Source organism: Geospiza fortis, unplaced genomic scaffold (assembly GCF_000277835.1).
Source record: "Geospiza fortis unplaced genomic scaffold, GeoFor_1.0 scaffold11, whole genome shotgun sequence".
Lineage (NCBI taxonomy): Eukaryota > Metazoa > Chordata > Aves > Passeriformes > Thraupidae > Geospiza > Geospiza fortis.
Genome location: NW_005054304.1, coordinates 2,475,441 through 2,490,652, shown reverse-complemented (window position 1 = coordinate 2,490,652; position 15,212 = coordinate 2,475,441). Strand labels below are relative to the sequence as shown.

Below are 15,212 nucleotides of genomic sequence, written 5' to 3'. Positions count from 1 at the left end.
AAGGGAATTCATCAAAAAAGTGGGGGAGGGAGCAGCCCAGCACTCCACATACCTGTACTTCTGGAGTGTTTTTCCACTACAACTGTTGGAGTGGCTCAGAATTTGTAGAAAACCTGCCAATTTTAACATGCGTCTATAGAATCCTGTCTGGTAAAGGACAGTGTAGTCTCACTTGGTGATAGATTGCAATTCTTGTTGAGTCTCTGTAACTTGAGAAATTAACATGCCATGGCACGGAGCTGAACATTTCATTTTATCTCCTGTTCCTTTATGTGCACACCTCTTTTTCTTTTTTTTTTCCCCCTCTTTCTTTCCTCTCCAAATCTCAGCAAGAAACCATCTGGTATTTATTCCAAGTATTCTTATGAATGACCAATGCTTCCCTGGGTCAGAGGGTTCCTTTTGTGCTCTCTCTGTTCTGAGCATTGCTTTGAAGTCATTAATTCTGTGTGAGATGCAGGTGGTGTGTGTTGTTCTAGAGCTGATTGAGTAAATTGCTGAGATTAACATGATGCATCCATCAATGAAATATTTAATAAATGCAAGTTTTCATATTCATTTGTTGAAAATCAAACCACACATCTGAGGTTGCACTACAAAAGGCCACTTGGTGAATATTCTTGAATTATTAATACTTTGCATTAGAGACATTTTAATACTCCTTTGGCAGTATACTTTTAGTGTTATTTTTCTGTTTTCAGTAGTTTTACAGGTTTCAGAAATGAGCCTAACACCAATCCTTATCACAGAATCAGGGAATGGCTTAGGTTGGAAGGGACCTTAAAGATCATATCCTTTCAACCCCCCTGCCAAGAGATTGATTTGAATTTAATCAATAGCAAGGAAAATATTTTTTCTCTAAGTTTCAGGACTGTTTTAAGTAGAAGAGTTTAGTCTGTGCAAGTAGGATACTTCTTTTCAATTCACTTTTGAAAAACATTTTTGTTGTGTTCACTTGATGAGTTAAAATTAATTCTGCATGTAGACATTATGAGTGAGGAATGATGAAGAAATTATTTACTTTCTGGCAAACTTTATAAACTTTACAGTACCACTGAGGATTGTTTTATTCTCAGTATTTAGAGAAAATGATCCAAATGCTGGTGTTCATTTTTTTGGTTTGTATGAATGAAGTAGCTTTTAGCTGAAGGTTTTTCTTTTATTTGAGGAAAATTTTTTAATTATTAGGTAAAAATGGGAGGAAGGAGACAAGTTGAAGTAAAACAAAACCCTAAAATTCTATAGGTGCTGTTCCTAAATGTATGTAATATGTAAAAAATTGTGCAGTGGAAGATTCCCAGGCAGAAAAGATGACTGGATATTCTCATCCCAATGTTAAGCATAAAATATGTTTCTAGACAGCATGGTCCTGCTCAAAATTCAGTTTAATACATATGATTCCTTTCCTTATTTGGTAAATGTGATAATTTTTAAAAGCAGAGCATGTTTTGATAAACCCTTCTGGTTATGATTCCAGCACATTTAAGTTTCGTTTTCACTAGTGGAATTAACTATAGAATGCTGTTTTATAAACTGTGAATTCCAGTTTTTATTCAAATGCCATCTGATAGAAATGCCATTGTCTTGTAATAAGGAATGTGAAATTCATATTATAATGTACTAAATTTAAAAAAAAATCAAAATAAATGCCTGCTTAACGATGTAACTGCTAGAGTGACTATGATATATGAGTTTGTAAAAGTTGAATTTGATTGTAAATTATGCTATGCAAACCAACAAATAATGATAATTTATTCTAGAAATTAAATATCCCAGTGTACAATAAAATAAAAATTACCTATCTAAGTTAGATTTCCTGCTTTCTTCTATTCATCTACAGTAATCACAGGGCTGATTCTTGATTCCTTTTTGCTTGTGTTCACTCCATTTTGATTAGGTGTGCACTGAGACTCCCACAAAAACCTTGACTGAGTTCTTAGATTTTGGTGGTGCTTTTCAGATCAATGCCATCTAAGAGATTAATCTTGGAGTAAGACTAAGTCATAAATGCTATATTGGGCATGCCCTCTACTTCTGAGGGAACGATTGCTGTGTGCAAATGATTTTAATTCTGTTTCTGTAGAAGCTGATGAAGTCCAGCTCTTCGCTCCAAACACATGCTGACAGCCAGTTTTTGGACTATTTGTTGTTTTGTCCACGCAATGAAGGAAAGCCTTCCAGTGCTGGAACGCTTCAGTTCTTTTAAGGCCTAAAATTAGAAATGTTCTTTATGTTGGGGACAACTTTTTGTGTTCACTAATACAAGTTTTAAATTTTGCCTCCTGTTTCTTCTCCTCTTGTGGCAACTTTGTGTTCAGCCATTAATTTGATAACATTGGTGGGGGCAGCCACTGAAACACTGTTTGCACAGCTCCATGAAGATCGCGATCCAGAGCCAGCATCGTGATCCCGGTGCTGGAATAGCTGCAGCCTCTTTAGAAATCTTCTCAGTTGTACAGTACTGAGGAGATTTTTAAATAGATTCATCAAAACTTGTAAAGGCAGAGTGGCAGCTCAAATAATAGCCTGCTCTATGCAATTTCACTTTGTCTGTCTTTATTAGATAAGGAATGGGGAATTTTGCCCTTTTATTGCTTATGTCATGCATCTCAGGTAATTCTCCTTAGCTCAGGATGTAGGAAAAAGAATTCCAAGGAGGAGTGCAGAATCATACGGTGGCCGTTTCTGCAAAATCAGCTTGACAATATGATTTGGTATGAATTTGAAAATCTCACAGGTTGTCCAGTTATAAAGGTTCAAATATTTTGATAGGATAAGAAATTTTATTCATGTTGTTAATCCTGCCTTGAATGTATTTCCCCTTAGTCCTGCTCAAAGCCGCCCGTCGATGGTCTCGTGGATGAACATTCCATCTGCTAACCCAGTTGCCACAGATGCTGCACTACCCAATTTCATCTTCCCCAGCCCTGCCACTGGCACTGACAGAGCAGTGGAAAGGTATGGTGTGCACTTCAACTTCTGCTGGCTCTTTATTTGCCTCCTTTATGTATCTTCACAAAAACAGTCTCCCGTGGCATGTGAATGATTATCTCGAACCAGGAAATGCAGCCTGGCGGCAATTTTAACACAATGAAATACCTGTCTACTTCATCTTACTTTTCCTTTGAGCACCTTCCTTGGTGGAAGGCACACAGAACCCTGAGCCAGTGGTCTGCTGGTTAATACAGGAGAGCTGTATTAACAATGGGTGGAAAAATCATAGTGTCTCTCTCCTGCAGTGTTTCTCTTAGAGTCTTTTAAAATGCAGATTCTTCCACCTTTGCCAGATTTAACATTCTCATCCTAGACTTTCTTCCTTTCTCTGTGGTTTCATTCTTTTCTTCCGCTCTTTTGTCCAGCTTTCCTTCCATCCTGTTTCTGCTTCCTTCCATGTTGTTTTCCAAGTTTTGAACTATTTTGAGTTTTTTCTTTAAAGGTCTTCACCACCTTAGCTTTTCCCTTCAAATTTAGTAATATATGCCTTTCTAATTAAGTAGTTCAAGTAGTAGGTATATTCACAAATTCTTCCCAACCCTTGATAAAAAAAATCCTATTTCTTATTACTGGTTGAATTTTTGAAGTATATTATACTTTGCCTGCTATTGAGTTCATTGCTGACTAGCACATGAAAAAAATTTAACTGCAGTTGAAAGTCGAGTTTGTCATAAAAATAGTGTGCAGAAAGTTGGGAGTATGATATTCAGAAATGCCAACAGTAAGCTGTGAAGCTTCAGCTTTGGCTGTGTGTATGAATTATAACCCTGTAATGATGCATGTGAGATTGTGTTTAAAGTTTTAGTCATCTCCAAATGTGAATGGAGAGAGAATGGTTGAGACAGTGTCTTCGTAATAGTAAAAAGTTGCTATAATTCATAATTTCATTTTTCAGTGTTGCCCACCGAAAAGCAAGAGCAGTTTATCCATGTGAAGCAGAACACAGCTCTGAATTGTCATTTCAGATAGGAGCAATATTTGAAGATGGTAAGTACTGCTTGAGTAAATATAAAGCAATGAAAAACAAATTGACAAAACTGCTAAAATGGCTTTGGATAAAAATACAAGCCTGACTGCTATTCTGCCAACATTGCTGATGGCACACAGTTGGTGATGGAGATATTTTCTGGTATGAAGAAGCTACTTAACATATCCTTAGCACTGTGAGGCAATGCTTTTGATTTTTGGGTGAATACTCTTCCAACTGGTATAATTTTTCAGCATCATTTAGATGTGTTGTAGTACCAAAAAAGGTTATTCAGTAATAGAAGAGAACACCTTGGCCTGTGAAACTGAATTTTTTAAAATGTGAACTCTTGTTGTAAAATAACACAGGGGTTTTCCTTTAAAGAAAAAAGAAATCTGTTTCAGGATTTTGAAGCAAACAGAGTGCCAGGTAAATCAGGTGAACAACAGAGGAAAAAAGTGTTTTTACTGATTTAGATCAAGGTCTGCATTAGTGTGTGCATGTACTGGTAGAAAATAGAATATTCACTGAGGTGTGGAATGAAGGCCTGTGTTTAATGATTTCTATGGATCCAAATATAGCATCACATGTGAGCATCCAGAAGGTGATTCCTGTGCTCAAGACTGTTCTCAGTGAGCCTCCATGTATATATCCTTCAGCAAATGCACAGAGACTTCAAACTGATAGGAAAGATTTTAGTTTTTAAACCTTATGCCAAATGACTACTGTGATACAAATTCTGAAGATGCAGAATGGGTAGCTCAGCAATTTTTTTTTAATGGTATGTATAATAGGATATTCTTGTCCTCTGTCTCCTCCCAAACAGGTAAACAGCAAGCCTGGTCCAGACTTCAGTTCTGCTTTGTTTTTTTTCAACATAAAGTGGTCTGGGGTCCCCACCAGGTTCTTCCCTACCAGCACCCACTTTACAAAATCATTCTTGATGTTTCCTATTAGAGCTGCCTTGCAGGCAAATCATGTCTGAATCAAGTTAGGTGGGAAACCTTTTAAAGATGAATTAGCTGAGTGATTGCTCTTTTTAAAGTCCTTAACAGCACTTATTTTAATTTAAGTTTTTTAAAACATGACTGATAGGGCTCTTCAGCAGACATCAAACTGTGTACAGGAAAGAAAATCTAGCGCATGGTGGAAAAGATTTGATGTCTGGGAGAGGCATTTCTGCTGTAGAACAGCAAGGGCTGTGTTAGCTTGGGGTAAGGAAATCTTTCAAGAAGTAGTTCCTTGTGTGTCATGGTTTTGTGTGAGAGCAATGTTAAGATTCTCTCCTTGTATGAGAACTCAGGAAGTGGTGACAAAGGCCCCATGATTTAGTGCATTGCAACCTCGGTTGAGTTTTTCAACTGGAGAGGTGGATTGCCCCAAAACAAGTATGGAATTTGACTCTGGCATCTATGGAGAAATGTTTCAACTGGAACTTTTTCCATGTCATCAGACAAATAAGGTCCAAAGCCTGGGAAAAAGGTTGCATGGATTGCATTTGGAAAACCCAGTTGGAGATTTCTGATGGCAAAGCTCACATTTCCTTAAACACATTAGTTTCAATTTGTTCTGCTGTATCCTGGTTATTTCACAGGTGTTGTCCTTGCCCTGCAGGGCTCTCACCCTCAGGTAGGCTGTGGATTGGCAGAAAAAATGGGGACAGCGTGCAAGTAATAAGGCAGTAACTGTATGTAATGGTAATTTCATAACTTTTCCCAGTAGTTTATGTTATGGATGGCTCTTTCATGCCAAGTACAGACCTGTCTCCACATTTGAAACCTCTGAAATGCTTCAACATGGGCCTTTCCTTTCTGTATCAGGCACCCCTGTGTCTGTGCTGAAATCAGATTGCAGTGAATCAATTCAGGTTCTTTAGTTACTCAATTTAAATTCCCATATGCCCTAATAAAGCCCCCAAATGAAGAATTAAAGTAATAATACATCAATTCTGCAGCTCTACCAATAACCTTAACTATCAAAGTGACAACGCATCAATCAAGTTGACATACAGCTAGTATCAACCATTAAAGTAACTGTTAAATTAATGTCTACTAAAAAGTGCTGCTTCCATTAGTGAAGGTTTTATATGTCTCTCCTTTCTCCACCCAGCCTCTCTCGCTTTCTAATCCTGTCTCTTTTTTTTTTCCTTTTTCTTTCCTCTCTTTTCTGCTTTGTTTCCCTTTTCCTGTTTCCTTTCCCGTTCTTGGTTTGTCTCTCTTGGTCCATAGATGTTGATTGCAGCAGTTCTCACTCAGCTGTCATTACTCTAGATGAATGTTTCTGGCTTCTCCAGCCTCAGACAGGATAATGGCATTTAGGGAAGCAGTCTTGCACCTGTCATAGCTACTAAATGTAATATTGGTGCAAGAAGGTGAGTTTAACCTTTGCTCCCATCTCCATTTCCTGTTTCTAAACAGGGGCAAAAAAATCTGTCTCCGTCTGCCAAGGTTAGATTTGCTAATATTCTAAGTTAAGCTTTGCATCACCTGATAGGAATCTGTATTAGAGCCTTAGCATTTTCACATTCAGGTGTTTTCAGTACTGCATGTACATTGTGCTTCCCCAAATCCCACAGTCTTTCCATTAAAGTGCCATAGAATATAAATGCTAAGGCACCATCTGGTAAGTTAAAAAGAAAAGGCAAAGTTTTCAATTTAATTGAATTGTGTAGGAAAATGAATAACGTAATCTGAACAATATCCACTAGATTTTTAAAAAAATCTTCTATTCAATTTGCCTTAGGCTGTGCCTATATTTTTATTTCCCAGTTGTTACAGGCTACATTATTGACAGCACATAACAATATAATTCAAGTGGTTGGAAGCAAAGCTTGGAGAGTTTGCAGCTGGATAAGGGCACATAAGGGAAGAAGCAGAGTAGAATCTGAGACTGAGAGACATATGCTGGCTGTGCATGTCTGTTGTTGTTGAGGCAGATATTCCCAATAACCAGGGGAAGAATAATCAGACTGCCTGGCACTGGAATTTTGCCAGTCTTGGAGCCAAGTGTTATTAAATTTCTGGTTCTTGAAAGAGACTGCTTAAAAGTCAGTAAATGGGAATTTCACTCTGGAGAAGTGTTTCAGATAGGTTAAATGGTGTTTACACAATAAAAATTCCTTGGCAGAACTGCTAGCAGGAAGGCTTCCTGAAAACTTGTCAAGATAGCTCTTATCAAGGCTTTTTACAATTTTTAAAATCTGATTTTAGGGGAGAGAAAACACGAGGAAAACTGAGAGTGTGTTTTGTTCCTAAGGAAAAGTGGGGCACCCATCATCCCCACCAAGTATAAAAGGAACACAAAAAGCCACATTGACACAGCCCTTGTCATCCCCATCCCTCTCTCCCACTGTAACAAAGTGCCAGCCTTAGTTAATGTTCCTGGTTTTGACTCCAAGGCGCTCTCTGCCCTCTGATTGATGCTGTGGCTTCTGGACAGTCTTCATGGTCCTGACCAATCCAGGATTTACATCAAAGAGAAGTGCTGCTCCCAAAATACTGTATTGCACTGTATGTGCAAATGGTTCTTTTGCTGGGGTAAAAATGGAGATAGAGCTACTTCTTGAGCCACCTTTCATCTGTGTAGTTCAGAGCACTTGGAAACATTCATGGGGAGAAGATCCCTGACTCCTAGTCCTGTGTGCTGTCCGCAAGATAATTCTGCTTCTCACAGCATAATTAAGGGAAACAGCAAGTTTTGAAATTTCAAATTCCAGGCTAACCCTAAGCATGACAAATATTTCTGCATTTCAGCGATCAACTCAACCCACAGGGATTGTTTCAAAAACCCAAAGGGGTTTCTAAGCACAGAGGGCTTGCAAGCACGTTTGGTTGCTTTAATTGAATTTCCTGATGAAAAATTGGCCAGCATAATTGAGTTCTATGGAAGTGAGTTCTAGTGCTGTAGTGATTTTAGCAGTGGGATTTTTGTTGCTCTCAGTAATCCTCCTTTATGTTGCTTTTTGAGGTTTTTACCCTGATTAACAGTCCAGGAGAAAGGGAGGCCCTCTTCTGCCAGATGCCATGCAGGTTAGATTTGCTCCCAAAACAGCCAGTTTCCACAAAGACGTGGAAATCAGCGTGAATCCGTGTCTGATTCAGTCTTGCTGAAGTTAGTGGCACCCAGCCAATGAACTAATAATGCTGAGGAAGTAAGTCCTGCTCTCATTGTGGTTGAGACCTGTGAAACATTTGAGCTGCCAGAGCAGAGCAAAGTCTGCTTATGGCATTGGGTCTCTGGGAAGAGCTGCTTGTGAATTTTATGTATTTGCAGTTAGAAAACAATAATATTGGCAATATCAAAGCTATTTCCTTGGAAGAATACAGAAAAGTAAGAGGCAATGCTGCAAATGCCAAGTTGACCTAATGGTTTCTTGATTAGAAGAAATCAAATCTCACTGCAGCTTCCAAGTCTGTAGATTTTGTTGGCCCATTTGAGCTGGGGTGATTGTTCCATAGCCCTTGCTGTTGTACATCACACATCTTCCTTCCCTGCACGAGTGAGACTGCTGAAAAGGCCTTGCAGCAGGTACTGAGGAGGTCACTGTCCCCCTCTGAGCTCTCAACTTGGCTGCTATTTGCACTGTCCTAAGAGGCAAGGGCTTTTAGTGGTGGTTTTGTGCTTGGTCTTGTTGTGCAGCCTTGCTATACACTCCTTACATCTTGCTGAAAATATTTATTGTTTAGTTCTCTTCTCTGTATCTTTTATACTATGAGTGTTTTCCCCTCCAGTCCTGTGCCAACATGAGCCTTAGTCCTGTGGGATGATTGCTCTAGTAATGAGTTGTAGTTTTAAAGCCAAGTGGGTAGTTTCTGCATCAAGGTATTTTTAAATGAGGCAGGCCTGAGAAAGTGCTAAGAACTGTAATTGTTGTTGACTGAGAAGAAATGACAGAAAGGGGACACTACAGATGTCTCCTCTTGAGCAGGGTATTTTTTCAGGAATAGGCTGAGTCCTGGGTTTAAGAAGAGCTGTGCATGAGAGAGGAATGGGGTTTGTGTGGTTAAGTGGTTTTGATTTTAAAGGAATGCATGCTGTTGTATGCTGTACTTCAGAAATGGATTAGCAAAGTAAATAGGATCACTGGGGCTTAAAGCAGCTTTACTTTTGGATGGCACCTTCATTAATATCTTTTGCCTACAGAAGCAGTCAGTGATGTACACAAGTGTCTTACCCCTTCTGGCACAAGGTGATTGGAGTGGGGGAGAAACCTTCCCTGCTGTGACAGACACCACAGCTGCTGAACATTAAGAATTACTTTTTGCTGTGTTACTTTTTTTTATTAGTTTTTATTACTAAAAAAAAATTTCTTTTTTTTTAAAAAACAAAGATCTCTAGAAATGGTGGCCTTAGGTGTAATTGAGCGATTCTTTCTTCAGTCTTCCTAGAGTCTAAAAGAACTGTCTGCCAACAAGTGAGGCCCTGAGCTGTGTAATGTACATGGGCAATATTTAATTTCCCAAGCCCAGAGCACAGTTGTACCAGCTAGGTCTCGTCTGCTGGGATGAAAATGGTGTTTGCCACTCAAACCCAGCTGCTGGGCCATGAAGGTGCTGCAGTGTGCAGAGTTCACCATTATCTTATCAAACTTGCTTGGAAAATATTTCTTTGGAAGTTTGCTGTTGTGTTGGGTGATGTGATTCAGCATAGTTAGAGCATTTCTTCCTCTGTGTAAATTTTAGGTAAATTTTAATTCAGTATGATCCCCTCAGATGAGGGCTCCTCTCAGCTTGAACAGGCCTTGGATTTATAGACTCTCACATGCCAGTGGTATTTACCCTCTTTCTCATGGAAATTAAGGTTATGCACCAGAGGACAGGTAGAAATTTCCTACTTCTAGGTTTTCTAGTTGCTTTCCTTCCTAATCCATCTTTTTTTGGGGGAGTTTGTTTCTTGTAATACAGATGTGCTCCGTAGGTATGGGATTCCTCAGGGAGGGGTTTGGCTGCTGGTGCATTTGCTGGAAATGCAGAATTACAGCTTCTCTGGAGGGAGGTTTGTGGTGGTGTCAGCCATGCAGTTTCAAATGCCTGTGTACTCTGTAATTGTGGAACAGAAAGGACAAAGGGAGAGGAGGGCCTGCTAATTACTAATAGTAATGTAAGTTACTGTGTGAGCACAGATCCTAAAAGGTAATTGTCTATGCATGTTTTTCCTTTGGAATCTTTTTGCTGAACACATTTATTACAGAGATAAGCCCAGCATTTCGTGCTGAATCTAAACTATCAGTATCATTTGAAAGCAGTTTCATTTTCTGGGTTCTTTGGAGTTATAGCTGTTGTTTAAAGTGTGATTTCTGAGCACAGCTGTCTAACAATAATAGGACACAAGGAAAAAACCAGGAAAATTATGATTTTAAGTCCTGAAACTAAAAGCCTTACAATGCTTTTGGAAGTGAGACTTAACATGTTGCTCTCTCTCAACTGTTATTTCCCTGATATGTAGAAGGCTACAAATATCACATTTCCCAATGTGCTAATGTGTTTTAAATAAAGCACTGACATGGCTGGCAGCACGTTTCAGCATTTGTCTGATGTCTTCCCTAAATACTGTCTGTCTCAGAAGCACTGTGAGGATAAATTAGGATGGGAGACAGTGCCGTAGGTTGCTAAAAAGTGTGGGATTTTGCAGTTACATAGGTAAATAGGTATCTGTATTGTATCCTTAAAAGACACCTCAGAGGGGAATATGAGGCCTTTTTAGGCTGTTTCCCAAAGAAAGGAGGCTTATGCTTCTTTTTTAACTTCCTGTCAAATGTGGTCAACATATATATCCAGGAAGTCAGATTTCATTATTTCTCTTGCTCACAGACTAACTTCTGGGGCATTGAGAGTCCAAGGTGAAATATTTCTTATTTTATATTCATGGATACTCTTGCATGAACTTTGGGATTCACAGTGGTAAACACTTAGGATGGCACAAGGAGCTTGCAAGCCTTTGCTTTGTGTTTTGTGAATTGCACTATGTATTTGAATTTCAGAGAGAGGATTTAATCAGAAGAATGATTCAGATTTTGTCCACTGGTCACTTCTAATAGCAGCTCTATTCTGAAGAGATGGTACTTGGAGTGACATCTGGATCATTTCTATTTCTCCTACAATCCTTTCCATGCTTACTTTTCATGCCAAGTAAGGTCCTATGCTGTGCTTCTGTGGTTCTGAGCTTCCAGATTCATCACTTCTCCTCAAAACAGGTTTTTGCTCTTGTTTTGCCCCACCTACTGAAAGTGTTTTCCACTGTTTGATATGTATTCAGACTTTTCCCCTAAGGCACAAATTTTTCTACTTTATAAATCTGTCCTAAGCTCCATTAACCATTTCCTTAATGAAGTCTCCTGCACCTAAAAGCTATTTCACCATGTAGGCTTTGCAGAAGTATATCATAAAGTATTTAAGTCAAGTTAATAATCCTCTTTATCTTTCCTGGCCAGATTCTTAAACTGGTGATTGCAGATGAAGGGAAGTTTTTATGGATGCTTTGCCTGGTGTCATGGAGCTAAAGCTGAAAAGTACTAATTCAAACATAAAAAGATGCAGTAATTTTCTCTCCTTTTCTTTTGCAGTGCAATTTTCCAGAGAGCCAGGATGGCTAGAAGGCACGTTAGATGGCAAGAGAGGACTTATTCCACAAAATTATGTTCAGTTTTTATAGCTTTGTGCATTGAACGCCAAGAAGGTGTACATGGTATCCATGGATTTTTGTTCTAGTCACTTGTCTCTACTTTTGTGACTGCTTTTAATCAGTGAAGAGCTGGACTATGGATTGAAGATCTTAATCTGTATAAAGACATTAAGTGTTGCCAAATATGAATTAGGAAAAAAATGATTCTTTGAGGGTTGGAATGGGGGAGGGGACAAGAAAGAGGGATGGAGGGATAGGTTAATTTTTTAATAGGGTGCTTGTTTTTTCAGTTGTAAAGAGCAGTAGTAGTATGTTTGTTTGCAAGATAAATAGCTTTTGAAGTCAAGTATTTGGTTGATCTGTGACTCAACTTAGTGTCCTGGAGATTATGCTTTGATAGCCACCATTTTTAACAGAATGTGAGGGTGCTGAGGCCTTGGCACAAGCTGCCCAGAGCAGCTGTGGATGCCCCATCCCTGGAAGTGTTCAAAGACAGGTTGGATGGGGCTCTGAGCAGCCTGGTCTAGTGGAAGGTATCCCTGCCCATGGCAGGGGATTGGAACTAAATGATCTTTAAGGTCCCTCCCTACCCAATCCATTCTATGATTCTGTGATCATTTTAGGTTTGGAAAATACTGATGGATAAAAAAAGCTATCATGCTGACAATTAAATTATATTTCAGAGTGGAATAGCCAGTGCAGAACAGACATCAGAAAGTAAAAATAATAGTTATCAAGACATGACATTTTTCAAATGTCTTCAAAGAGCACATTCGTTTATGTTGCGTGTATGATTTCATTTATTTTATAAAGACAAGACACATGAACTTTTATTACAGGCTCCTATATGTCATGGTTCCTTTGCTACTCAAAAATATCACTGTAAATGAAATAAAATGTTATTTGTTATTTGACTTGTCATTCCTATGTTGCAGAGGATTTTGCTCTGGTTCTGGAAGTTGTGGCATGAAATAATTATTGGCAGCTCTGTGCAGTCAGCCTCAAGCAGGCTCCAGAAGGGATGGGGAGCTTTCCTCACACAATATAGGCAACTCTGGAAGTTCAAGGCAAAAGGGAAAAGAGAATCTCTGGCTATGATGCTTTTGCATACTAGAAAATTCCAGCATTTTATCTGTTGTCTGTTTTAGCTGCTTGTTCATCTTGCCTGTCTTCCTTCCCTCTAATTGTCAACTGCAAGGTCTTATTGATGCCTCAAAATTTGTAGAACTTTAAAAAAGTTACATGCAGTTTATCACTAATTTTTCTATTTTTCTGTCCTTCAAGAAAGACAATATAGAGGATGCAGGGAAGTGTGACAGGATGGCATGCTAACACAGGCTCACTTATTTGTTAAACTGGACTCCATAGATTTCGAGTCATTTACTGCAGCTCTACTTAGCTTGCAAGTTTTCCTAACAAATGAGATTAGTAAACCAGTTAATGGTTAATGCTGCCTTGGGGTTGGGATGGCTTCTTCCCCCAAGGATTTAACTCCATGCCATGAATTTGTTCCTTTGCCTGGACTGCACAGACCACTGGAGTATGCACAAATCATTTCCAGATGGAGCAATGGTGGGCCAAGCCAGTACAGCTCTCCAGCACTGACCCTCATTGCTTGGAGGAGTTTCATTTGGAGAATTCTCCTGGTATTGGAGCAATGACTCTCTGCTCCAAAGCTTTTAGGCAGTTCTTGTCTTGGCTAACTGACCCAAGCACTGAAAATGACTTCTGACTGATTTGCTCCTTGATTCAGTGCTAAGGAAATAGCTGCACCAGTACTTGCAGCAGCAGCCTGCAGCTTTCTGTGCTCACATTCATTCACGTGGCAAAGTTCCCTCCTGGCTGGGTCTCCTGTTGCCTGGGCCCACAGCTCTATCAACTCATCTGTGGCCTTAAAGATTCATTCTGGAGGCAGGATGGTGCTTGTGTGCCAAACTCAGTTTTCATGGCTACCACTTGGTAGAAAATGTTGAAAGGAGAGGGAGAATATAAATCTTTGGTGTTAGCCTTGCAGGTGTGGCAGCTAGGTATGCTGGCTTGTCAGATGGTGAAGCTCTGATAACTTGGAGCTTTCAAGCTTTGGAAGTTGCTTCCATTTGTTTTGTTGTTGTTTTAAACCTGCAGTGCATGTTTGATCTTGCTCTGGCTGCTGTCCTCCAAAATTCTCAATGTGCTGCTCAGCTCTAGCTCTGTGTGGTGGGGCTTTTTTTCCTTATAACCAAGGTTGTTTAAAAAGGCAGATACAAAGAGAAGGAATAATAGTCTTAGTGCCTCTTCCATCCAATCCTGTGAGCCTGTTTTACCTTTAGGTGACATGTTTGGAGACTCCTGTTACTCCTGGAGCTATGCAGAACCCAAACAAGAAGAAAACTTTTCTACTGAGAAGTGATACACTGAGCAGAGGTAACACTAATCCAGACTTTCTCACGTCCCGGCCGTTGTCTGAAGGCAGTGGTGTGAGCTGAGCCAGATCAGATCTGGCTTTCAGGCTAACCACACTGCCTCTGAGGAATTCACTTGTGGGAACTGCTACCCACCAGATGGGTTTCCACATCAGCCCAGTTACACCAGTGCCAAGTACAGACTTGCACAGCCCAATAGCCATGGCCCAGCTCATTCTTCATCCTCGCTGCTGAGCAGAGCTGTGAACGATGCCCTCAGTACTGACTGCTTGGAAATGGAGATTAAAAGATTCTAAAATTAAAAAAAAAAATACAAAGTAAGTCAGGCTTTTGAGATTGCTTGCTTTCCTGAAGGTGGCCTTTAGGGCATGCCTCTTGTCTGGTAGCCATCTACCATGGCTTGGTAGATTTTGGAGGAGTGCAGTAATGTGCTGTTGAGACAGGAAGGAGGACAGAGAGTCCATTCTGGAGAAAGCTGGTTGCAGGATCCTTCTCTTGGCCTGGCAGCTGGAGTGCTCATTCTCCATGGGCATGGCCTCTGTCCTCTTGCATAGAACTGCCCTCCTGTCACAGCTGGGGGCACAGAGGAGTTAATCCTTGGGTTGGGCTCTCTTCCCTTGCTCTGTGCTGGTTACTGTGAGCAGGGCCACAGACTTGTCAGTTTTCAAAGGCTGAGGCTGCTGATAGTGAATGCATGAAATGGACTGAAAATTAGAGTGTGAATTAGGAAAAAAACTCAAAAAAGCTTTTTATGCAAAATAGCTTTGGCCTTGCCATCACTGTGGGGCCAGAGATTGAACCCCTCAGCCTGGGAATTAAGGTTGGATGTGTTTGCTGAATAATTAATGGCCAAGCTGAGACTCCTGCCTAGCTGGGCTCAGCAGAAATTTATAGCCTGTAAGTCACTGGCCAGGGTGCAGAGCTGTGCCTTGGCCAGCAGCACTTCCACTCTGCTGGGTGAAAAACCCTGGAGTTTTCCAACTGCTGAGGGTTAAGTGTTGTCCCAGCTGATCTTCATGGCAGGTTTCCTTCTGATGCCATCTTTTATGAGTGAAAGAAAAATCATTAGCTGATTTCTCTGTCCTGTAATGAAAATAAAACTGCTGCACTGCTTGCAGCTTTTGCTACCCAAGGCTCTGTAATTGTGTCACAGAAGAGACTTGGACAGAAACTTGCCTTCCTTAATGCTGTTCCTTGTTCTCTTAACCCATTTCACAATTCTTACCTGG

The 15,212-nt window shown here is 40.0% G+C and overlaps 1 protein-coding gene across 1 annotated transcript in view; it reads left to right on the top strand.

Moving 5' to 3' along the window:
* Positions 1-12,495, top strand: part of ARHGAP10 (Rho GTPase activating protein 10) — a 145,468-nt gene extending 132,973 nt beyond the window's left edge. The window contains exons 23-25 of the mRNA XM_005418204.3: positions 2,827-2,958; positions 3,890-3,981; positions 11,523-12,495. Of these exons, the coding sequence (XP_005418261.2) occupies positions 2,827-2,958; positions 3,890-3,981; positions 11,523-11,611 (313 nt within the window). The 3' untranslated portion in view covers positions 11,612-12,495. The remainder of the gene's footprint in view (positions 1-2,826; positions 2,959-3,889; positions 3,982-11,522) is intronic.
* The last annotated feature ends 2,717 nt before the right edge of the window (positions 12,496-15,212 follow it).